The sequence below is a fragment of the Pseudopipra pipra genome, chromosome 11 (genome assembly GCF_036250125.1).
Source record: "Pseudopipra pipra isolate bDixPip1 chromosome 11, bDixPip1.hap1, whole genome shotgun sequence".
Taxonomy (NCBI): domain Eukaryota; kingdom Metazoa; phylum Chordata; class Aves; order Passeriformes; family Pipridae; genus Pseudopipra; species Pseudopipra pipra.
This window is the reverse complement of record NC_087559.1, coordinates 6,582,608-6,608,069: the sequence shown is the minus strand read 5'-3', so window position 1 is coordinate 6,608,069 and position 25,462 is coordinate 6,582,608. Positions and strand designations below refer to the sequence as shown.

Sequence of the window (25,462 nt, the reverse complement as noted above, 5' to 3'; positions counted from 1 at the left end):
TGTTGGCAAATACTTATTTTTGAGTTGCAACATAATTATTCAGTATTTATGTATCTACCAGGATAAACAATCTCCGATTCACACTGAGAGAGAAAACTTCAAAATATTTTGCTGTTCATTTCAGTATCTTGTAACTAAGATGTTTACTAGTTCTTATCCCATTCTGATCTGAAAGGCACACCATCATTCCCACAGCTCATCCAGGCTAAGCAGAAAAAACTTTTCTTTACAATAGTGTCCCCTGGCAGCTGAAGAATGTCAAACAGAGGTGAAACAAAGTAGGATCACTCTCCACACTTTGTATGTCTTCCCAAAATGCCAAGGACAGTCTCATTTTGAGTAACGATTCTGACCTTCTAAAGATTACCACGCTCCAGACTTCTCAGGTTTTCTCCTGCTTGGTTTTTTTGGGGTTTTTTTTGAGTGAAAGTGAGCATTTTTTTCTCAGCTTTACTAACTTTTGCTGCTTGTCTCCTATGTGAATCAAGGACAACCTTCCAACAGTGGCAGTTGTCTGCTACAATGGCACCCAGCCATAAAACACTGTTCAATTCTACAAGTTAAATAAGCATCAGAAATAAAGTTCTGCTAAGGAAACAAAAATAGGAGCACTTTTTTTATTCATAGGTTTCAAACCAATAAGGAACATTCACCATCATGATATTAATATAGACTGCTTCTATAGCAAGCGCTCACTTTATGGCAGTTTTTTTAGGGATTTTCTCCAAAGCAGGCATCAAGGGCTTGCATCAAACCATCAACTGTTCCAAAAAGGTAATCAAAAAAGCAGAGTTCAGGGATGAGTCATTTTCCTTTTCAACCTGAACCCTGTCTGCTGCCACACATGGAAGTCTGCCCAAGCTGAAAACAGTCTCCCCCAGAGCCATGCACACCACCACAGAAAGGCTCCTCAAAAACAAAGATGGAATTCAACTATGTGTAGCCCACCAGGCCGAGGTTTTGTTACTTACAAGGCACAGCATGGCGATAAAGGTTGTCTCTAATAGTCTGCTGCAAGTCGTGATCCGGCGATCCTTTCTGAAACCTCTGGTTGAGATAATGTCGCAGATCTTTGTTCAGTCTGCTTCCTGCAAAGAAAAAACAGCCATTTATTTATCTCTAAATGCACACAATTAACATTTCCAATTGAGGCAAATGTTAGATTTCCATTCAGAGTCCCCTAAATTATGCCATGCTGACTTTATGAGCGGAGGCTCATCTTCCTCTACAAATGGCTAATTACCAAAAATAACTCGCTGTAAACAAGAGGTCTCTCTTGTCTCATAATGCATCTTTCTTCCTGTGGTGTTAAACAGATCATCATTCCCTTTTATTACTTATTTGTCTGAGCAAATGGAGAAAGACAGATGATGGGAAAAAAGAAAAATAAAAAAGGTAGAGTATTGCTTTTGGAACTCACTGGAGGGTGAGCTGGGCAGACAGACAGAAGGCAAAAGCTGCTCCCATTGGAGGTACTAATAAAGCTGAACGTGGCACAAAATCAAATAAGTGCTATACTTTGTATTAGTATCTACTACAGCCCACAGTAGGAGTTAGGAAAGAATAGACTGAAGGAGTTAAGAGCACCCAAAGTCCTTAAAAACAACAAAATAGCATCCAATGCTTTTCACTTAAATGCATTTATTCCCCCATTCAGTTTTGAACACTTTCAGAAGTGTGCCAGAATAAGATAAATGAGTTAAAAATAAAACAACAACCAAAAAAAAATGTAGCTGTTAATGATCAATGCCAGTTGCTGAATATCAAATCCTTTCTTGTAACAGCACATATAAGGTGAAGAAACTTAATGAAGTCTTTCCCCTCAAAATATTTCCAAGATGGGAATAGGGAATAACATTGACATTAATTTGACTGAAGAGCAAAAACAGGGATAGAAACTCTTCTCTTCTAAAAAGAAAAGAAAAAAGCACTGGAAAAGCTTCCAAAAAATGAAACCAGGATGATCAAAGCCAGGAGTAGTTGCAACACAAGGACGAAGACAGTGGGCTGGGATGCTGCAGCCTGTTGTGGACATCGGCCTCCAACATGTCCCAAGGTCAGCTGGGGACTGGGCACTCCCTGCCTCTCCCAACACAAGGACTGGGAGACACCAAGGAAAGGTGATGGGAGCCCGGTTCAAAATCATGCAGCAAGGGCAGTAGTTCACACAGGCTGTGCAGATCTCACTGGAGAGCACTTTCAGTGCAACAAGGTTATTGAGGAGACTCAAGGGGAAATGGAAAAGACAGACCCACTGGGGGTTGCAGAATCATAGAATGGTTTGGAATGGATTTAGAACAGGTTGGAAGGGACCTTAAAGATCATCTTGTTCTCATCCCCTGCTATGGGCAGGGACACCTTCCATTAGACCAGGTTGCTCAATGCCCCATCCAACATGGCCTTGAAAAGAAGGGGGTGTAGGAAATCCCTTGAGCTGAAAATTAATTGCTGGTGGCTGGGAAACCTGGGAAAGAAGTGGGGGAATATCAAATATCTTGCTCTTTTCCTTTCCTTTGCCAGGCATCTTAATTATGGCCTCAGTTGGAGCCAAAATGCTGGACTACATGGACCTCAGGCTGAACCACTGCAGCTGTTTCTGTGGTTTTTTATCATTTGCATAATGATTTTTTTGGATTATTGAGTATGTAATGCAGAGATCATCTCAGTGCTTCTGGACACTGAACATAGCACCACAGTTGCACAGATTCCTGGCTGGAGCCTCTAGGAATCACTGCAGAGCAAATCAAGAATAATAATACTGCAATGGAGTGCAGTTGGATGGTGGGATTGGGAGCTGGCAGCAGCACCAGGCAAAGGGTGACATGAGCAAGTGGAAACTCTGACATGCCCATGGACAGGATCAGCCTACCCGCCTACTGCAGCCCTGCAACATTTTAACATAGATGTTGGTTTAGAAACAAAACTAAACACAAAAAAACCCACTCTGTACTCTGCAGTACTAAGTCAAATTTTAAAAATAACTACGTGATTTGTATTTACGCTCTCCTGACAGCTTTTTTGTTTAATTAAATCTCTTACTGAAGAAAGGAAGGCTCAGGCAGCTATTAACAGAAGGAAAATTTTTAAAGACCAAGATGCTCATTACAGAAATGGCTCAAACAACAAAACTGAAATTAAGGGAGATATAATTGGCTCAACACACTTTCCTGAGTGACCCCAGCAACATCCCTCACTCCAAGAGCAGATTATCAACCCATTTGCTAACAAAAGGTCTCCAGTTATTACACCATAAAACTGGTTTCCCACATAGGAGGCACCTGGAGGGTTTCGTAGATCTGTGGGCTACAGTTTTTCAATATCAGAGCTGACTTTCCAAACCCCAGATGTTTGATTTCATATCACATTGTTTTACTCCAGAGGGAGACTGGGCACAACAAAAAGAGCACCTGCTGAAATAATAAAGCAGTTCTTTATCTTTTAACTAAACAGTCCATATTTTTCTTTGCACAAGGTGGTTTTTCCTAGCAAAAATGGATAAATATGACAAACAGTTTGGACATAATGCAAGGGTTTATTCCAGTGGAGAAATTAATGCACTGAACTGCATGTATCACATAACATAAACTTTCTCCCAAAATACTGTGTGATCCCTGGTTCAATGATTTATGGCAAAATAATATCTTGAGGTGAAAAAGCTCTGCTGAGCTAGGGTTTGTTTGACCACAGAAAATATGCAATTTACTGATGATACCTGCTTTTAGCTTCCCTCTGTGCCCATTCCATCTAGCATCTCAGTCTATTATGGCCCCGCTGGAAAGTTTGGTTATTTGGTTTATGCAGTAGCTGGGATTTCCCAGCTGAGTCACTGAAGCACTAGTTTAGAAGGCAGTTGCAAAAACAGGGGCTGTAGAAATACTTGCACTCACATGAGTGTCCCCTCAGAGAGCTCACAGTGATGCTTATTTCTATTACATTTATTTTAAGCGAGAAAGAAAAAAAAGAAAAGGTGAAAAAAAACCCAACCCCAAAAAAGCTTGCTAAGCTACATTCCTGTTGCTAAATTCCAGAAAAGTCTTGACAAGAATAAAGTTTTCTTGCAGCCCTGACAATCTCTGTTCTGCAGTGGCTGAAACCACAGCTGTGGGCACAAGCAGGTTCACCCCACTCAGCTCACTCCACTGCATGGCAGAAGAAAATGAGCTGACACAGAAACTAACTCTATGTAGAAAGCTGCCAAAGGGATCCAGCCTGGAACATGTTGGATTCTTTACCATTTCAAATGTTTCACTCCACTCTGATCTTTCCCAAGAATCTCCTCAAAGCTGAGAGGGCACGTTCTTGGTACTGGCATTATTTAGTAGATTCTAGTGGTAGATGCAAGTTTATGAACTCTGATATACTCTGAGACTGAAATGTATGCACCCATAATCCCCGAGAACCTAAAAAATATGCCAGTGACATTTCAGCAACCTCCTCTGTGCAAATCATAGCAGCAAAATTCATTCTGATCCTCAAGGGCACCGCTGGCTTGTGCAAACTCACCCTGAGAACAAGCCTCACCCTCTGATGGCTTCTGTCCAGACACCAGCCACCACCAGGCTGGGTGGATGGGCAGATGCCCAGAACCTCCTGCCTTTATGCAAAAGTCCTCCTTTTGTAAAATCTAAATCCATGTGTAAGTTGTGCTCAAGAAAATACCTGGTACCAGTTAACCAGAAGTATATACTGCCCTTCAAAATACTCCTCTGTTCTCATGGAGACTGGATTTTACATTTACTCTTTTGAGATTCGTTCTTTTCTGCTAAAAGCACGTGAAGGGGTCCAACAGTGATAATAATGGAGGAACAAGAGAGACAACCCAAAACCAGCAGTTTTCGAAAGCAGAGGATACAGGTCTGAAGACCCACTGCTCAGCTCTTCCTTCCTGCTGGCCAGGACATGCTGGAAATCACTTATTTGCACACAGAAAAATCACTTTGTTACTTCTGTAATCAAATTAGGCTGATACATGTAGCTTTAGAAAATGAAACATACAAAAAAATGCAAAACTCATCAAAATTTACAAGCTTTCATAAGTAAAACATGTTCAAAGGTTTTTGTTGCTCTTGCAACAGTTTCTTTCCCCTTTTTTCCACACTGAACAAAACCAATGCCCCTTTTTCATGTAAAGATACAGTCAGAGAACCAGCTTTTCACTGCTTCTCTCCCCATAGTACTACTCCAAATTTGAGATGTTTCCATTTTATTATCTGAATCCTTCCCTACCTTTGAATGAAACAAAGAGCAACTCACCAAATGGCTGTTTTTCTCAGTTATTCTTAATTATTATACTGTATTTTAGAGAACAACAATCATCCTCCCCCACCACTACATCACAACAACAATATTTTAGTAGTAAAAGGAAACTCAAGGGGGAAACATCTGTCACAGAAAAAAAAATATTTACTGACATATGGTTTTCTGAGAAACAATAAACCCTCCTTGTCAGTTTTGTGCAGCTCAAAATGTACCTTAGATGGTTTTGTGATTAATGAAATATATTGACTTTTTCTAAACACATTCTTTTCAAACCTGCAATTCTGTCACACATTTGTCCTCCAACAGTTACATGATATGAAGTCACTAGAGAAGCTGTGCTCTGACACTTACTGCTACAATTCCCACTTTCTGCAGGAAGAAAGATGCACATGGGATCATCCAGCACCATCTTTGCTCTGTGAGAACATCCTCTCTTTGAGAGCAATCCCACCACAGTACAGCAGCAGTACAGACCTGGGGGCTGAAAGCCTCTTGCCTTACTGACATCTTGGCTTGCAATAAGGAAAGCAGACTGCATAAGTGACCAAGCAAAACCTGAATTTTTTTTTCCAAGAAAAAGCTGAGTGTGAGCATCGCAAGGCTGCCAGCACCTTCCTGCCAGCTGGTGGAGAGACTATGCCAGAACTGCGCAATGTGTGTATTCTGAAGATATATTTTAAACTCATGTTTTATGCCTTTGGAAAGTATCATTTTATAGTTTATATTAATTACTGCAGCTGTTTTATCCCATTTATGTTTAGAGATGGTCATAGATAATCCTGATAAAGAGCCATACTCTGACGGAGCCTATAGATGCTTGTGCAAAGATGGGTCAGGGTCAAGCCCGGGACACACTGGTCCCTGACCTATATTACACTCCTGTAAGCAGATTACACCAGTATATATTTTTTTGCTTTACCCTTCTTTGGGAAGGCTATCAATTGCTACATTCACAGGGGCTGATAGCATCTGAACTGGAAAAATCCATTTTCCATTCCTGAATTGCAGCAGAATGCCCCCTCTCTCGTCAGGAACTCTGTTTAAAGGCGTCTTTAGCAGAGGGATTCTCTCTGGGCAGACAAAGACCATTTCAAAACAACAGGGCCATGAAGCAATGAAAGGTTAAAGGCCTCACTAAAGGGATAAAAGTGCAATAGAGTCATCTGGATTAAGGCTCTCTCTCACTGCCCTGATGTCTACATTGAGAGGGAAGGATTCAATTTTTTAAAGACACATGCTGGATTTGCAGTATAAACCCCTGATTGTAACATACTGTCTTTCATCTGAAGATCTCTATCTGGAGGTATTTAACAAATACTAATAAATTACCATGGCTGGCAGGGTTTTACTTCTGTGCTACAAAACGCAGAACTGTAGAAGAAAAAAACCCTGCAAAAACCAAACAAAAAACCCCAAACCTTGCTCGTTTAGAGGCATGAGCAGAGAACCTGCAGCTCACATTTTTTAAAGCAGCAAGTGGACTTGAAATCTCAGCTGACTGGCCTTCGTGGTTGGGTGACTTCTCTCATGCTCCTGTTTCCAGGGCTGCTGCTCCTAGCAGAAGGCACTCAACACAAACTCATTTATAATTAGAGGCAAAATAGTTCCCCTTAACTATAAAGTACATTAAGTACCCACATTTTTTTAAGAAATATTAAAATATTAATAATGTAACTCAAGACAACTTCTCAATCTGTTGTTAAATCCTTACTAAAAAGTGGGGTGTAGACAGGGCTCCTGAGAAGCAGAAGACAGTTCTTAAAACTTTTCCATACAGCACTTAGCACAACAATAGTGCCAGGGCACCATCACTGTCTCTTACTAATACTTGCAATGGATTTTCATCAAGTCCTTGTGAAAAGGTGGCCCTGAGACTCACATATATATTTTGTTAATGCCTGGAGAGATTCTTATTATTCTATTTCTGGATCGATTAATAGGATAATTTTCATAGTAAGGTACTGGAGGCAGCAACCCATCTTAAAAATGAAAGTTGAATAGATTTTTATCATGTAACAAGACTGCACTGGTAACCACATCATCAGAAAACATTCCTAATCCCAGCAGTTGTTAGAGAAATGATAATAGTTTGTGCTACATCGTTTCAGTCTGTCCCATCCTTGTCTTCCAGCTGCTGTCCAAAAGTGATTATAAATAATGGGGCTATAAAAGCCATTCAATAATTAGAAGATTCATTGGCCATATGCCAGCAGTGACAAAAGAGAGTGATTTATGTAAGATGAGTCTGTCACATCTGTCAGATCACAGTTTCATTACGCCTGTGGCTTTAAGGTCACAGTTTAGCACTGTTCCAACAGCCATTTGTCAAGGGGGTGCTGGGGAGAAGAGGTGTAATACATCATGGTTTTGTTTGCTTTCTTGTTTTAACTACTAAGTAAATAAGTAAATAAAGTCCAGTACCTACATTTGTTATTTCATGTCTCTTGTGAGGTCAAAGATACAAGAAAACATTCATCATGGTTGGCCAGAGTTCAAATAAGATCACAAAGCACAAACATCCAGTTTAAAAGCCTTAAGCATTCATGTGGCTTCTTAAATTCAATATATACTAAGCATGTTCTGTCTTCCAGCCACCCATGAAATGAAGGCACCTTGTAAACCCGTAACATGTTGGTAAATTAATTGCCACTACATTTTCCTAACACAAGTAAACTTAAAAACCTTTTATGGCTCAGTGTTCTAAACTGATATATAAACATTGCCATGGGAGTTTCAGCTTAACAATTAACATGGCTCAGCAAACAACTAATTTGATCCCAATTCCATTTTCTCCTCTTTTTTTCTTCTAAACAAACAAACAAAAAACACCAATGAACTTTTATTGCTGGGGACCAATACCAGTACTATAAAGTCCAGATGTTTGGATGTTCCCCATAAAAGCTTCAATAACGTCATCTGTTATTGTCAATAATTGGTTCCATTCCAGCGTGGACAGTCTCTGGTGAGAAAAACTACTGGTCTGAGGGTACAAACTGGATCTCTGTTGGAAATGCTACACCCAGTCAAAGCCAGTATATTACTGTAATTTGTACCAGCCTCCTAGAGACAGACTGCACACAGAAGAATTGCTCAGATCAGAGCCTGGATGCTGCCATTATTCTAACAAATCCATGCCACAACCAAAGCAAAATGACTGCTCATCCTTTACCCACCTCTTGAAGTAAAACATAAAACGCTTCCCAATTTTTATGCTTTAAAACCTTCTCAGAACAACAAAGCCTCATCCATTGCAAAAGCCTTCCAGTGGAAGGAAATTATGATAAGCTGGAGGGTTCTGCCATAAAGAATTGCACAAAGTTACAGGATGAACTACCTACACAGCAATAAAACTCCACTTTGATGGAGCATGGTTAAGGCTTCAGCAGCAGCCTGGCTGCTGAATCAGCAGCGAGCACTTCAGTGCAGCTAGTAATTCCTGTCTGGAGAATGAATAACACTTGTTACTTTATTACTAACAGAACTTCTTAAAATATTATTTTAGGTGTAAGCTGTGAATCTGAAGGAGATGTATTCACTCAAAACTTTCGGGTCATGTTCAGAATCAGGCGCAACCAAGAGCTTTCTTGGCACGGTACCTTTGGTATCACTCTCAACCTGCATGGGTGAATGAACCAACACTGAAGTGGTAATTCAGCATTTGCTGCTACAGAAATGCACTTAACAGATCATAAATCCCTGGTGAAACTATTCTACGAGCACCTCACCTCATCTACTGCATTCACAGGGCGCTCCACCTTATTTTCTGTGCATTAATAGGGATTCACGTTTCTACTGCAAATTTAAACAAATAGCCTTTCAGTTGAGAAGTGCCAGAAAAACCCACAGAGCTCAGTCTTGGAGGTTGAAAAGAAAAAAATATTGTTATTTATACACCAGGCCTGAAAATTTTGAACATTCGTGACAATCAAACTTCTGTTGCCCCCAGCGGAATTCAGGCCATCAATGCCAGCAAATCCAGCAGTAAGCCAAGCCTTTCTCCCCCTTTGGCCTCTTCAAGCTTCTGGCATCCTCAAAATTCCAGCCCTAAATTCTTGAAGCTCTTGGGGAAGAAACTTTCCTTCACCCTCCAACATCTTTGCAGCCCAGGATAACCCTGACCTGGGATAGAGGGAGGCCACACAGCCACGATGGCACCCCTGGAAGGGGAGCATGGTCTGCCACAGACAGACAAATCAGATCTTTCTACCTCAAGAAAGAACTATTTTATTACTCTCTTCTACAAAATACTGAGGTTTGAGTTTGGTTTTTTTTCCTGTGCCTGAACATTTGAACTGGCCAGGCACAGAGCTTTAGAAACACGACACTCGTGCATCCATATGGATGCTGGCAGATGTAGAGCCAACCAGGGTGCTTCACAGGCATAGTTAATTATGAACCCAATCAACTATTAAGAGCTGGAGATTAACCACTCCTACACTGCTACTGACTCATGGGAGACCTCTTTTCTTCCCCCCATGCCATTCTCAAAAAATGCTGCAAGCTCCCCAACTCTCGCCTCAGCTTTTTGTTTTCCTTGTTCACTTTGAAGAATCCATAGACACACAACAAGGAGAGAGTCCAGACTGTCAGGTGGTCTCTGGGAATGACAGTAGAGAGCAAGGTGAGTCAAGGTGAGAGAAGGGACCTGCTAGGATGACAAATGCAGAATATTTTCCTAATAAAATGAAAAATCCCCAAGATAAAACTGCAATCCTGATTAACAGCCATTAATATTAACATTAATACTGATCAATGTTTTCACGGGAAAGCTCAGGGAGGTAGGTGTGCAAAGAACAAAGTAATGCAACATTCTCTAGACCTGTTTTCAATGAAATTTGGATTAGCATCATGCTAAATACTTTAGACAGTTCTGTGGCCAGATCAGTCAAGCTGCAACACTAAAGCTATGTCCATAAATGCTTCCTCTTGGCAGTGACCTTAAACCAAGCGCCCTGAGCAAAGCCTCAGCTCTGCAAAACTTTACAGAAAGCCAGACCCAGAGGTGAACTTAGAGAAGCAGAGACATTCCTCTGAGGAAGGCTTTCTGTCTTGCACACAAAGACACTGCTGTGTTGGGGCATTTTGTACTGCGTGCTCCAGCAAGAAAGAGAAATGAGGAGTACGGAGCAGTCAATAGTGGCAAGAATCGTTGATGCTGCCACGTAGGCTTTTTAAAAAAAAAAAAAAAAGTAAGAAAGAAAATAAAAAAATCCCTCCTACACAACTGAAGTGAATGCAGAATGAAGCCATTGTAAGAGAGTGCCATGGGATGCAGCCTCTTTCCACGAGCGGCTCTGAAAGATTGAGGCTGAGCGGCTCACGGCCCGTCTGCGCTGAGCCTTTCCATCAATGAACACAGACCAGGCTATGTGAGCAACCCAACCTTCCGGTCATACCTCATCAGAACACACAGCCTGCCTGGGAGCCACACAACAGCGTTTGTCACTGACACCTACTCTGTACAACTGTGTTGTGTGAAGCAACCTGGATAAGGGAGCGTTGTTTCTTTTCCTTCACTCCGAGTCTCAAGCTGCCAGCAAGCCTTGCCTTTTCTGGGATGCAGGGAGGGCTTATGGGAGGCAGCAGAAGTAGGGCATGGGGTGAAGAAGAAAGTCTAGCTCGAACAGTAAGAAAAGGAAAATCAAGATGAAAGGCACTTGCAGTCTTTCACTCCAAGGAAACGACCCGTTTCTGGAAATGAGATGCATATCTCTGTATGTCTCCTGAAAGGAGTTACCATATGTTCTAAAAGCAGGATATAATATTTGAGCTGTAAAAGCCAAATCAGCTTGAGAAACAGACGGCATTACAATGCTTTAGCAGAACAAGCCCCACATAACAATATGCCAACAAACTCATTTTCTAGAATGGCACTAGGAAAATATTTGCAAAATCTGAAACCCATTCCCTAAATACAGCATTTGGTTCTTCCAGAAAAATGGGAAAAAAGTTACACATATGCCAGAATTGGGGAATTTTAAGTAGCTATTCGTATTCTTTGATTTTTTTGCTTTCTTTTCTCCATAATTTAGGCATGGATAGTAGGTTTCGCTGCTCTTTTTTAAACCTCAAACTCCTTCAGCAGTCAAGTCATTCTTGTTCCTCCTTGATTGCTGGAGGGACAAACTCCCATATTGCCCAGCCAGGTCACCTCTGAATACTAATCACAGCATTACAGTTTTTCACTCTGACCTCACGGGCTCTGGGGCACATGTCAATATTAACAGCCTCATTTCCAGAGGCACTGAATACATAAAATCTAATGCTGAGAACCTGTGATTGTCAGGCCATAAACCACACACTAAATGCAGATATTGTCAGAACACTAGAATTTTGATGCTGCTTTTTTAATTTTTTTTTTCCCCCCCTCACAAGTGCCTCTATCACATAAAAAAATGGCCTTCTTGGAAGAAACCAGCTACAAATCATAATGTGTCCAAAGCATCTGCCAACTGCTTTGGCCTGTTCTCTGGTGTAGCTGGATGATACACACTCAGGTGCACCAGTGTCTCACCAAAGAAAAATAAATTATTATTTTCCTCTGCAATACACCCCTCTACAGAGGGCTACAGGTTAATTTTCCAACTTCCTCCAGCAATTTCCCAGAAACAAGATTTTTGAAGAAACAAAATCAGAAATAAGACTTGCTGTGGTCTCTCCATAGCAAGTGAATGTCCTGCTCCTACTACACTATTTTCAAAGAGCACAACTAAGCTTAACCTCAGATGGACCTGCTTTTTTCTTTTTCCTATTTTAAATGTAATTACACACTTGTGTACACATAGAATAGACACCGAACTACAAGCATACAGTACAAAAAGAAGCACACAGGCAACAATGCTTCGCAATTTAGAAAGTCAAGCTCTCAAAGCTGAAAATAATTATGAGCTAAATCTGTTGGGAAAAAACATTTAAATGGAAAAACGTGTATAACAGTTGGGAGCTGTTGAAGCACACTTTACAAGAGGCACAAGAAGCCACAAAAATGGAATAAGAAGGTCACACTGGTTTAAAAAACAACCTGGCTCATAGGGAAAGTGACTGCAGCTTTTTTCAATTTCGTCTTGAAGACAAAGGGAAAACAAGATCTAAGCAACTGGACTAGTTCTGTTTAATTATTCTAACTGCAAATACATTTGTTTTATTTTTATTTTACCATTACAAGTGTCTTCTGAGGGTTGGAGGATATTGTCCATCCCTGGAAAATGTTACATCAAGATTGAATGTTTTTCTTGAAAAAACATGTTCAAGTTTAAAGAGAAATTGATTCAAACTAGTTCTATAATGGCCTGAGCTATTACTTGGAAATGTAATTTAGGAAGATAGTGTTGAATAGTCCGGTAAAGTATCTGGAAGAATGGGGAATTTAAAAGAGTTCAGAGCAAAATAATGCTATGAGCTGAAGCTTTTCAATCAGCTGACCAAGAACCTACACAAGTTGAGAAAACCTCAGTGGTAAAAGGAAAGTGTTAACATGACTATTCTGTTGTAAAAGCAATTCAATACACAGCATTGTGGGCCTCCCTTTTGTGCAGGAAATGGGACTGAAATTCTAAAATAAGACTTTACAGCACTGACAGAATAAATGAGTTGGCTGAAGCAAGCAAGAACTACGGCAGTCCAGTAGTTATGGGTTTTAATAAAGTTCTACTATATCTTATTGGCAAAACTCAAAACTAAGAGTGAATGAGGGCAACTTCCACATACAGTCATGTAAAAAAAAAAAAAAAGAAGGTTCTGATTTTCAGGCCTGTCTCTTCCACATAGAGCAACCCTTCTCTTCTGTAACCTCCACATTAAAGGCTAGTCAATGACAACATCTAAAATATCAAAAAACTCACATTTGAAACAAAAAAACAAGTAACTTGAATAGCCTTGGTCTCCAACATAAATTTAATACCTCATATAAAGCAAGTTTGGCAATAAAAAAAAGTACATGAAAAAACTTACTAGGCTCTGTAATAAATATCTTTTTTGCCTTGGTCACAAGGTCTTGGTTTCTTAATGAGTTTAGGAGTGCCTGTATCATGTTTCTGTCACCCCAACTTTCCCCCCCAAGAAACAAATATGAATATTACAGATGGTAAAAACCACATTTTCTTGAACAGGAAATAAATGTTTATACGTGGCATATAGCAAAACATACATTTCCAGAGACAATAGCTACAAGATTTAGACTTCTTAGTGCAGGAATTTTTAATGGAAAACACATTTTTGGGCATAAGAATTTTAATTACAAAGAAACAGCACACAAGTTGCTCCTTTAGATTTAAAGCAGAGCAGTTCTGCAGCAGAATCAAAAAGACATGGTCTCTTTTGGTGAAAAACAGAATACTGGAATAAAGAGAGAAACGCTTAACTCGGGCATGTGGTGGGTTAGACATTTCCACAGAATGCTTTTGATCACAAAACGACATTTGTCAAAAATGAAGATATTTCTCAAGAACTTGACATTTCTGCAGAAATCAGACATAGCTCTGATGGTGCCTTTTCCAATCATGCCTTAGCCTCCCAGGCTACTCCTGCCCAGTGGTTCATATGTTTCCAAGCTCAGTCAGTCAAGCCCATCTTCCTACCTCTCCCCTTCTTACAATCTTTAGACAATGCATAGAGCAGGAATAAGAATTAGCACACCAATCTGAAGGAGGTGTCTTGTGAAAGGCTACCGATACCCAGGCTTGATCTTCACACTGCCAACAAAAAGAGAACCAAAGCACCAGCCCAGTTTTGAAAACACAAAAAAATATTGGTACCTCCAGAATGAAGTTTCACAGATTCTGGTTTGGTAGAAAAGGAAATACAGGCCTTTGTGGCAAGTGAACCCTCCTTTGTGTGAGCACATCTACTTAGCCGCAGGCATCTCACCCTAAAAACAATTAACTGGAAAATACAAGACCAGAAGTGGTCAAAATAACAGTTTCCCAGAAGTCAAAGTGGAGGGAAACACTGGTTTCATTCCCATAACATTACTCTTTCCAGCAACAGACTTGGTAGCTTTCTTGCATATCCACAAAAAAGGGCTTCTGTGAAAGATTAACAGAAAAAGCAGAGATGAAATGTTTAATCAGGCTTTCCTGATGGCTTTGGCATCACGGGACTCTTCCCATTTTACAGGACACAAGTAGACCTGACCATGCTTTATGCCCATTTTTGCCAGCAAGTGTTGGCTTTCCAAACTCACATGGTTCTAAGCAATTTGCAATTCTGCCAGGGAATCTTCATACTCAAGCATCAGCTTCACTGTCACTGCCATTAAAACCAACAGCCACTTTATTTTTGAAATTATTTTGATAAGCATTCTGATGATCCAGCTAAAGACAACAAGAGAGGCGATAGAAAGCAATAAAAATCAGCATTAATTGTCTAAATACTAATTCTTCCTCAAGTTTTTATTCTTTAATTTTTGAGAGCTCTCCTTGTACTTTCTCGGTTGGTTTGCCAACAAACATTTTTCAGCCCCATTTAATCAAATGCATTTGGATGGAGGTCTCTGACTCTGAAATGGAAAGCTCTAATCAGCTTATCCTCAAATTCATTTTATGCTTCTCTCACTTTTGGTAGTGCATAGTCAAAGCCCTGGAATTTCTGCAAGGCTGAAAGACTTTTTAAGCAACACAGGCACACTGAAGCCTCTTGTACTTCATCTACAACTGGAGGAGAAAAACAAGCTGTAGAGGTCTAAACTGATCCAGCAAGAGATGCAAGGAAGCACAGTATGGGCCTCACATTTCTGCTGAGTGAATGTCACTGTGGTTTCTGCTTTTATGTTACTTTGGGACTTCCTAAAGCTCTACCTCCACTCATTAAGCCATCAGGAGCTTTTCTGCTGACTTAAAAGGACTCTGGGTCAGAACCTCCCAGCTTGGCAAGAAGAGATGTCAGACCTATGGCATGCAAAAGGAATAGCTATTTATCAAAGGAGCAGTCCAGAATAATGCACTGTTCCTGCTTGAACACAGTCCCACTGTCCCACTTTTAGAGTCTGAACCAGCATAGATGAACAAAGGAGGAACTTTGGAAGACAGGTAGGTTTTCAAATAGAATAGAGCATTATGCACAACAGGCATCCTTGGGCCACGGATGAACAGTTAACAGAGGGGACTCAAAATCCCAAGTCTCCTCCAGACAGGATTTCTGCACTGTTGTCCCCAGCTTTATGCTCTCACACTCCCCGGCTAAAAAGCCCCATGGCGAGACCCTCAGGTTCCTAGAAATAAACTCTGTTGCTGTTTCTTAGTGAGTCCAGCCAGGCTGGCATGCTAAATCCACCACCTTTGACGTGTGTTTTCTCATACTTCTCTCCTGGGAGTTTTAAAATTGTATGTCAAAATATTAGTTAATTGGTCTAATTTTACATTTCTTTGTTTTTGGCTTTTCCTTTCAGACACAGCCTGTTTGACAATCAAGCTTTTAAAAGGAGCTTAGGAGAGTAGCCCTTTTGTGATACAATGCTCCCCTGGTCCTGCCTTTCCACCTGTGCTCAGACCCAGAAATTCCACTCAAACAAGGTACATCCACAGCTGCTGTATAAACACCATGTACACACAAGCCTACACTGCCAGCACATAAATGGCAGATGCATCTACACAGGCTGACAATTGATTTACTCATAATTTGCAACCCTTTGCAAAGGAACTAGACTTCCTAGCAATCAATGAGAAAATAACCTTGTTAGCAAATAAGCCAAGGTTCTTTTAAATTAATCAGTTCTTTTTCATCCAAACAGTATAGATAATGAAAGAGATGGTGACATTTTACATGACCTATAAAAAGTAGTGTTTCTATTTTAGGCTCTCCTTCGTATGGGTGCCAGGATGATTATGTTTTGTTTACTGGACAAAATAATCTCTTATTTGTTAAGGCTTGAATGCAATTTCATACAGTACAAAATCTTATCTTCTATTGTCTTAATTATCATCTGGAGGGTTGAAACATGAGACGATAGCACAGAACAAAATGAATATTAATGTGTTCTCTCTGCAATTTAAAGAGAAAGGACTTGGAGTTTTCTTTTGCCCATGTGCTTAACGTGCCACAGCAGAATAGTGAATTATATCCCATTTAGCTGTTATTGTTTCTCCAAGTAGCACAAAGAAAACAGACATCAGACTCCCTGCATTACAGGTGTTCAAACACACAACCTTTTCCTCTAATTTCCTTTTACATCATTTGGTCAAAAGTTTTAAAATGTTTCCTACTTAGAATGGTGTGCAAGGCTATGCCACTGTTTTTTAAAGTTCTTTTTATGACACCTTTATCACCTACAACATGTTCTCATGTCAGCCTGAAAGTAGAAGCAGCAGGAGCCTTTTCTCTCATTTACCTCATTTGCATCCTGATAGCCAGAGAATTCAACGCATGGAGGAAAAAAAGGTGCATGTATCCCGGGAGGAGATGGGGAAAAAAGAGAAAGTCCTGGATGGTGAACAGTGCACAGTGACTACTTCCTAGGTAGAAATCAAAGGGAGCTTAACGTGCTGATTTTAAATTAAAACAATCATAATGCATGGCCTGACTGGTTCAGAGTGATTCCGAAAGTATCAATAGGAAGCGAAAAAGACAGCACTCAGATGCAATGCTACATGGTTTAATTCTTTTGCAGTTTCATCCTGCTGTATCAGCACTGACCTTTCCAGGTCTGAAAAAGAACCGAGAAAAACAAAAACGTTTATTCTCCCTTTTTTTGAACAAAAAGAGGAACTGCATTAGACTTTTTGGGGTGGCTTCATACACACTATTAGAAATTGAAAGGAATAAACAAAAATCAAGAAAGAGAAATATCAATTAGAAGAAGATTGGTTTCCAAATTTGTGCTGATATGGTAGTCAAGCTGTATTGACCAAAAAAAAAAAAAAAAATCTTTCTTCAGAAAGAGAAATTTAAGTTACCCAAAAACATAGAAACAAAAAGTTTGTGCAGTTATAACTCCTTTTTAATTTACTTTTCATGCAAAACAAAAATGCACTAGGCATATGTGTCTCTGCGGCATCTCTCACCCATTAGGAAAGTGAAGCAAACGTTTCGGGTTTGACTTGGCCCTTGTGGACTCCAGGGTCAAATACAAACACAGCAATGATCATACAAAAAATCCTTTTGCCCTAGTGCTGTTTTATGCCGTGATTATTTTAAGGCCATTTTACATCTAAACAACTGCATCAGTTTTTTCTCTTTGAGGTTCTTTTAGTTTGTTTTAACTACTTTGCAAAATCCCCAGATGCATAATTCTGCTTTAGCAGCTGCAAATTCAATCAAGTGGATTAACTTCATGCCCACCTAAGTGGTGTTCAGAATACAAAAACATTCATCATCCCAGTGTTTCTGTTGCAGCCTAGATTCACTGAAGGATGAGACAAAAGAAAGACAGCCCTGTGCACACGTTGTGACACTGTTAGGATAATCCCACCTGCGGCAGGAACAGTGCTGGCACATTCCCTAAAGCCAAGGAGCCACAACCTCCTCTGATCAATGGAATCCTCTCCAATATATTCACCATGTAGAATTAGAGATTAAAAAAGTAAGAAGTGGGGTTTAAAGGTATTAAAAGTTTGAGGAAACTGCTCCAATTAGCAACAGAAGAGTGTGAATTAGGTGCTAATCACCTCCATCAGCCCACTCCACTCAAACCTAACAGGAGGTGAGTGGATGGGATCTGAGGCTTCTCATAGCTCCAGTTTATGGTTGTGGAAGGAAGTTTGCAGTGGTCTGGCCAGAACCGGCCTCCCCCATGGCACCAGCACTGCACTCATGGGGAGCAGAGCACTGAGACTTTCTTTCCACAGCCAGCAGCTCTTCTAGAAAACTCCACACTGTACTTCTGCCCATCTCACACAAGCTTAAAAAACTCCAAGTCACCACTACCTGTGCAAGACCTCATATACAGAAGTCCTCCTACTATATTTCCAAACTGTTTAAACAAACACCCAGCAGCAGCTGCAGAAACACAAATATCTTCTGTTTATTGGATGACATAGGACATTCCTACCTGAGCACTCCAAATAACAGTCAACACCTGTATACATACAATGCTACTTGCTACAGTCAAAGAATAAGGCCACTGAAAAATATCCATCTAAAAATAAATTTAAAAATAAAGAAAAACATGAAAAGGACAAAAAAAAAAGTGGAATTAACAGACAAACACCAAACAACTGAGAATGCAGTTAAGCTGACTGAGGTAAACCAAGAGCAAAACCTATCTGATAAATGATCAAATCATACAGTCTAGCAGATTAGTGTCTCCTGAACAGAAGGGCTGAAGAACACAGACACTCCAGTGTGATAGCTACAAAGCAGAGTTTAATGAAATGATAAGCTATTTAAGTAAAGCATTCACGGTTGTGACAATTCATTTGCACAAAGTGAAAATAGAGTAGAAATTTGTCAAAATGCAAATACAACAGTAACCTATTGACACAGGGTCAAAATGTGAAGGGGAGAATCAAGTTCAAGACACCAGAGCTACAATTACTGCAGTGTTCTTATAACAACATTTCTCTCTTTACATTGCCATTTGCCATCAAAAGGTAGATCTGAGGAACTCATTAACATGAAGAGAACCAAATCAGACATTACTGAAAAGGAAGCGAGAAATATTCATCTTATAATTTGAATTAAGATTTCCTGCTGGAGATCGCCTTTATCTTTCCAGGCAAAGTAGCAAAGAGATTCTGTAGAATTTAACTGAGAAATAAGGCACACAAAAGGGCTGCTTATATGCACATCTCAGTGGAAGATACACAGTAGAAATAAGTCCTCTGTACAAAAACGAGCATTGCATATCAAACAACACTGCCATTGCTTACCTATGAAATATCATATTTATGTCACTGCTTACCTATGAAATATCATATTTAAATTTGTTTCTAGGGAAACTCACATTGCATCCCCCCAAAAATGTAGTTATTTTTACGTTAGTACAGTTACGATACACTAAACATAAATATATCTATGCCAAAGCAAAAGGAAGTACTTGTATTTCATTTTGAAAGTCATTGATCTGGTTAAGACATTGGTATTTTGACCACCAGGTTTAATTTTGAAAGGATTTGAGCAGCTTTACTGTCCAGCAGCCACGAATAATTCTGTGCTTGAATACTTTTTATAGAAGCACATGAAGCAGAGCACCACTGCAACCCACAAAGCACAGGTCATTACTCTCACTAGCTTTATTACATGGGCAAATTAATGCGGGCTAAACAAACTATACACTTCTCTCAACCCATCTGACTTCTTTTGCTCTCTCTCTCCATATACACACATATAAATTTTTCTCTGAAAAATTTTCTCAGTTTTCCTAAGCAACACAACAAATTGTTTTGATCTTCTTATGAAAGGAAAACAAATGGATTAGGGATTCTCCCGGTGCCCAACAGCATACATGCAATAGAAGCTTTTGAACACTTCTGCATCCCTTCAACAACCTCTTTCAATAAGAATTCACCTTTTGCTTCAGCCGGATTGCTTAAAGAAAAATCTGTTCCACACTACAAGCATTACAGGAAGAGCTGCAAATATCAGGAGAAGGTTGACTTGACTTGGCTGATAAAAAGAACTAACCCGGAAGCGTTAAAGGCACACGTGCAAACAATACACAAAACTATTAACTCATTTATTTGGGATCGTGTTTAGTTCCCTCGGTAAAGAGAATAAAATGTGAGAGAGGACTGCAGGTGTTCAAAGGGGAAGCCAGAAAGAGATGCCTGACAGGTTTCAGTTCAGTTCTTCTATCAGCTGTTCCAGGAACTTATTAATGTCAAAGGAGTTATGTCTGCATAAGCTAGAGGAGAGTCAAAGCACCAGTGTAAGCTGCCTACAATAAAGACAGTTGCCTGCTGTGGTTGTCAGCACTAGGAAATCATATATCTCTGGATGGTGTCTTCTACAACTTTTTCCTTGTAATTCCTCACAATGGATTTTCTCCTCTTCTGCATTTTACAGCTTAAGAGTGTAAAAAGCTTGCCAACTCCACCTTGGTTTTTCCTTCCTGGTAAATCATTAGAAATGACTGAAATAGTTCTGTGCAAATAAACTCACGGCCAACCCTTCAGCTCCCCTCAAATGCCATTCTGAGGATTATGTGCCCTGAAAATGGAAGTTGCACCCAACGCCTTCCAAGTCCTTCACCTAACCAAAGCAGAAGGCTTGATATTAAGCAAATTCCTGATTTCACAATGGATTTGCAATTAAATATCACAGGAAACAGGGGTTTTTTTTGCAGTTTGGCTTCAAATATGGTATGTGTCACAGTGTTGTGGGGGAACTGAAAAGAGAAAAGATGAAAACAGCACAGCTTGTCATCACTTCCATAATTTCATTGAGAAAATATTTCAGAAATATAAAACTGAATGGATGGGGTTTTAGGAAGACAAGGTTCTTTTTATTCAGTTTAGACAGAGCAGAGAGTGGCAAGAAAAACTAATGGATAAACTTCTTAACTACACTGAGGCTCGTCAGGGGTTTGAGTGTGCCCTTCAGCCTGCTGCTTTCTGGAAAGCTCCAGGCTGCCAAGTGAGTGATTTCTATTCTTATGGACTCTTCTGGGACCACACAGTCTCCTTTTACTGGTAGGGTTCAAATGTCGTGTTCCCCTTGCCAATACAGGATATAATGGTCCACAACTCAGAAAAAAAATAATTCTTGCTGTTTAAGTACACAGTGACCACAGAAGTATATGACAGAAGATGTGAGAGGTACAACTACATGATGGTGAAGACAGACAATCTTTAAATAGAAAGGACACCTTTTTCCTAACTACTTATTCCTTCTCCTTTTCTCTCTTTTTTTTTTTTTTTTGCAGAGATGGACTAAAAGAGACTGAATATTTTTCAAATACCCCACATATAAGTTATCTCACTTTTAACTTCATTGTGCCTTTCTTTTCTTTACCCAACCCTCCTGCCTGCTTAGATGAGAAGTTCAATGAACTATCAGTTACCTTCCAACATTATTCCTGCAGTATCAAGCACCTTGAGCCTGATATGATACCAGTAGCAATATCCACAATACAAATACAGATGCTACATGCACACAGTTACATCCTTTTCTTCTTAAGGACAGAAACTTATTTTGGGCACAGATTTGTATCTGTTCTAACTTCTCAAAAAAAAAAAAAAAATCAGACATTTCAGAAACAAGAAGGATCTTGGGAAACCCAAGTAAACACTGCTGTACATCCTCATGTGACTGTGCACAAGCAGTTTAATGGTTCCATTAGAGGCCAGTACCAGACCCCACAGCCTGTTTGATTTGCTGTACAGAACCTAAAATAACCACAAAGAGCAAATGCCAAGAGTTACTGTTATTACCATATGTAAAGTGCAGAACAAAATGATTTCCCATCAGTTTTGCTATGAAGAGAGCATGATTTGAGGATTACAGCTTTCGTGCCGAATGGCATCTCTGAAATTAAAAGCAATTCAAAGGAGAACCATCTAATAAAACAACAACAAGAAAGCAAAGAAGTCTGCTGTAGCAACACAAAACAGCACACCATACAAACTGGCTGAGGCATAAAGGCAGAATGTATCCCATCCAATGTTAGAGAACATGGTTAAAATGGCTGAAAAGCTTATATCTTCTTCATTGTAACGTATTCAAGATCTGAGAACATCTTGAGTTCCTTATTAGCTGCAGTAAAAATGTCTTTAGTAAAAGGACACAGAAAATTACTAACATGAGTTTGAAACTTTTTTTCCCAATTGCAGGATTCAAGTCACATCTGACTAGAATGTTACTTCTGTGATCAAAAAAAGTCATAACACCACTATGTTTTTAAATATATATACACGTGCATCTGAAAATATACTGTGGCTATAACCTGTTAGGAAGTCCTGCCTGTAATATACATTGTGGACATTAACACAATGTATTCTTACATGCAGGGCAGGGAAGCACTCATCACTCTATATATGAAAGATTTTGATTCAGGACATGTGGAATGCATGCAGACAGAAGAGGAGGAGAAAGACCACTGGAGGCCACTCAATTGCTCAGCCCAAGTGCTTTTACACTCTTGGCCTTGGAAGAGCCATTGCAGCGAGCAGCAGGGCCAGCAGTGGTCACAGAGAGCACTCAGTGACTGCTGAGGGTACAGATCAGTTCTAAAACATTTTGTTCCATTTAGATCCCATTCTCTCAGTGTGGTTTTTATCACACAGCACGATAATGATTCATTATGCTAAAAATTATTTCAAGACCAAAAACTAGAACTGTGCATTGAAATGCACAGGGCAACCATGAAAATCTCAAAATCTGTCAACAAATAAAGCTCATTTGGAAGAAATTGAATACAAAGGGCAGCTATGAAACCACTCAGTGTAGAGCAGCAGGGATTTGGTGCTGTGGCTTGAACTTGAAAGTAACTGTCAATTTGGGATTTCATGTGTGCACTGAGTCCTGGGGGGCATCAGGCAATGCAACACCAGCTGGAAAGGGAGGGGATTGTTCGGCTCTGCTCTGCACCAGTGCGGCCTGACCCTGAGATCTGGGGGCAGTTTTGAGCACCACACTATAAAAAAAGACATTAAGCTATTAGAGAGCACCCAAAGGAGGGCCATGAGGATGGTGAAGGGTCTGTAAGGGTTGTATGAGGAGTGGCTGAGGTCCCTTTGTCTGCTCAGCCTGGAAAAAGGAGACTGAGGGAAGATGTCACTATGGTCTTCAACATCCTCACAAGGGGAATTGAAGGGGCAAGAGCTGATCTCTTCCCTCTCATGATCAGTGACAGGAAGGAAATGGCATGAAGCTGAGTCAGGGAAGGTTTAGGTTGCATATCAGGAAAAGGTTTTTCACCCAAAGGGTGACTGGGCACTGGAACAGGCTCCCCAGGGTAGTGGACACTGCACCGAGCCCGAGTTCAAGAAGCATTTGGACAATGCTCTCAGGCACATGGTGGGATTCTTGAAGTGTCCTGTGCAGGTCCAGAAGCTGGACTTCATGATCTTGATGAGTCCCTTCCAACTCAGCATATGACTGAAAGCCAAACCTGTGGGTCTCAAGGCCAAACAGAGCTGTCTCCCTGAGATGGGAATCCAATCCCACCACACTGTTACCAGGTTTAGCCTGCAGCTAACTAGGAAAATGTTCAGAGAGGCACGAGGCACACTGTGTCTTTTAAGGGCAGGGAATCAATTCAGGTACAGATTATGCCTTTTTTTCACATAACCCCAGGTTTTGCTTGGCTAGATGGGTAACTAAATAAAAGGGACCAGTGGCAAAATAAAAAACTAGGAAATTCATCTAAGTAGGTCACACTAAAATAGTCCCCAAAAAGGCATCAAAATTGTAATTTTCCTGCTCTACATGACTGGGCAGGCATTACTTTCCATCTGCCTCAATGGTAAGAGGGGATATGGCACCATACAGAAAATGCAGCCAGAGACATTCATTCCTATTGCAAAGTCAGTATTTCTGCCAATTTATCTTTCTTACCACACAGATGAGAAGTTCTGGGTGGTTCAACTGCCTGCTTTGGTCACCCAAAAACTTGTACTAGTTATCAAGAAGTCATATTTAATACACTGGCATTGCTACACTGTTGTTAACCCAAGTGCTTGTATAAATCCATGTTATCTGAACACAAGAGAGAAGAAATGCATGGCATTTTTAAAGAAAAGCCATACATTCCCTCTCCTTTACTAAAACAAATTTGGCCAGTTCTCAAAGTATCAACAGGCCAAGATAGATCCAAACTCTTTGAAGATATTGATTCACAGTTCAACTGCCTCAAGGACTTTTTTACTTGTAACAACAACCTTCAATAAAACCAGCGCCAATTTTTTTCTGTAATGCAAACTGTCAACTTCTGGAGGGCAAATGCTCAGTTTCCCACATTTCTTTCACTTTATTGTAGGCAAGGGGCTTTGTCCTGCTGAAGCACGGCTGGGAATGATTTGGTTGTCAGTCCAATTCACCACCGGTTCCAAGAGAAGAACCACTGTTTTTCCAAAACCTTTTTTACCTTGTCCAAAAGCCAAGAGGTAAAAAATGCTTTATATTTTCTGGGTAAGCAGGTTAAAGACAGAGTGTAAAAGTTTTACTGCAGTGGCATCCATTTACACAAGCAAAAGCACCACAGTTTGAATCTGGGCTGCCACTGCACATGCACTGCTATTCTATTTAATATTCTTTTCATAGCACTTCTAAGTACATTTGATCTCTTTGATAGCTTCTTGGTAATACTTTTTCATTAGAGTCATTATCTAAAAATCTTTTAATTTTCCTTTTAATACACATAAACTCATTGCAAAGCTGACTTAAATACTGCTAAAGTCACTTGGAATAGGGAACTCAAATATGCTAAGTTCTGCAAATTCTACCTGCTGAATACAACTTTTTGAACTGCAGATTGGATGAAACAAAGATGATGATGAGGACATCAGTATTCTTGGTCAGTAATGGAAAGTTACTTTTCCCCTTCCCTACTAAAGATTTCACCTTAAACAAGTCATCAGGGATCTTCAGTCTGCATTTAATAATTAGTGTTGTTTAGATATTCATTTCACAAAAGAATCACAGGCTGTGAATAAACAGAATAATCTTCCAAGCTGAATTTATTGGCATTGTTTTGTTCAATGGTGACTTTTGTGGATCTCAAATCCAGAGTTTTCATCACATACCCATAACATGATGAAAATTTGTAAAAGAAGAAAATCGTGGTATACCCTAGAAAATGTAAAGGCTTTAACGGGACAGATGCATTATCCAGAAGATCTACTTCTGAAAGATTTGCTCTTCTGCAACCTGAAAAAAGGCAAAGAAACCAAGTTCCTGGGAAACTAAGATTAGTGTCACATCTAAGTCATTGGACTAACTGTGATATGACTCATTTTAAATTGTTTCCACTTATCTACACCCTTGGGTTTTGCTATGAGACACACATTTTTTTGATATTTGGTACCGATTGTCAATTCAAATTTGACTAAACCGTAACAGCAAAGTCTGTGAGACCCTGGCTAGGAAGACTTTGAAAAAAACTATTACTTGATATACTCGAAAAATAAATAATATTCTGCTGCTTTGGAGAAACCCAGGATGGGAAGAGCAGAGCTGTCATCTGCTACAACAGAGATAAATTAACACGGCTCTGCCAGAGAGCCCAATATAGGACATTGTATTATGTACAGACTCAGGATGTCTTAATAGCTTCTTGCTCTCCTAGAAGCTTATAGCTCAGCCCAAATTCCACACACATAATTCTTCATCC

At 40.0% G+C, this 25,462-nt stretch overlaps 1 protein-coding gene across 32 annotated transcripts in view; it reads right to left on the bottom strand.

Moving 5' to 3' along the window:
- The window catches only part of MAGI1 (membrane associated guanylate kinase, WW and PDZ domain containing 1), a 327,423-nt gene that overhangs the window by 158,487 nt on the left and 143,474 nt on the right, over positions 1-25,462 (bottom strand). For all 32 annotated transcript variants that reach the window (XM_064667274.1, XM_064667280.1, XM_064667281.1 and 29 more), the window contains exon 2: positions 972-1,088. In XM_064667274.1, coding sequence (XP_064523344.1) covers positions 972-1,088 — 117 coding nt within the window. The remainder of the gene's footprint in view (positions 1-971; positions 1,089-25,462) is intronic.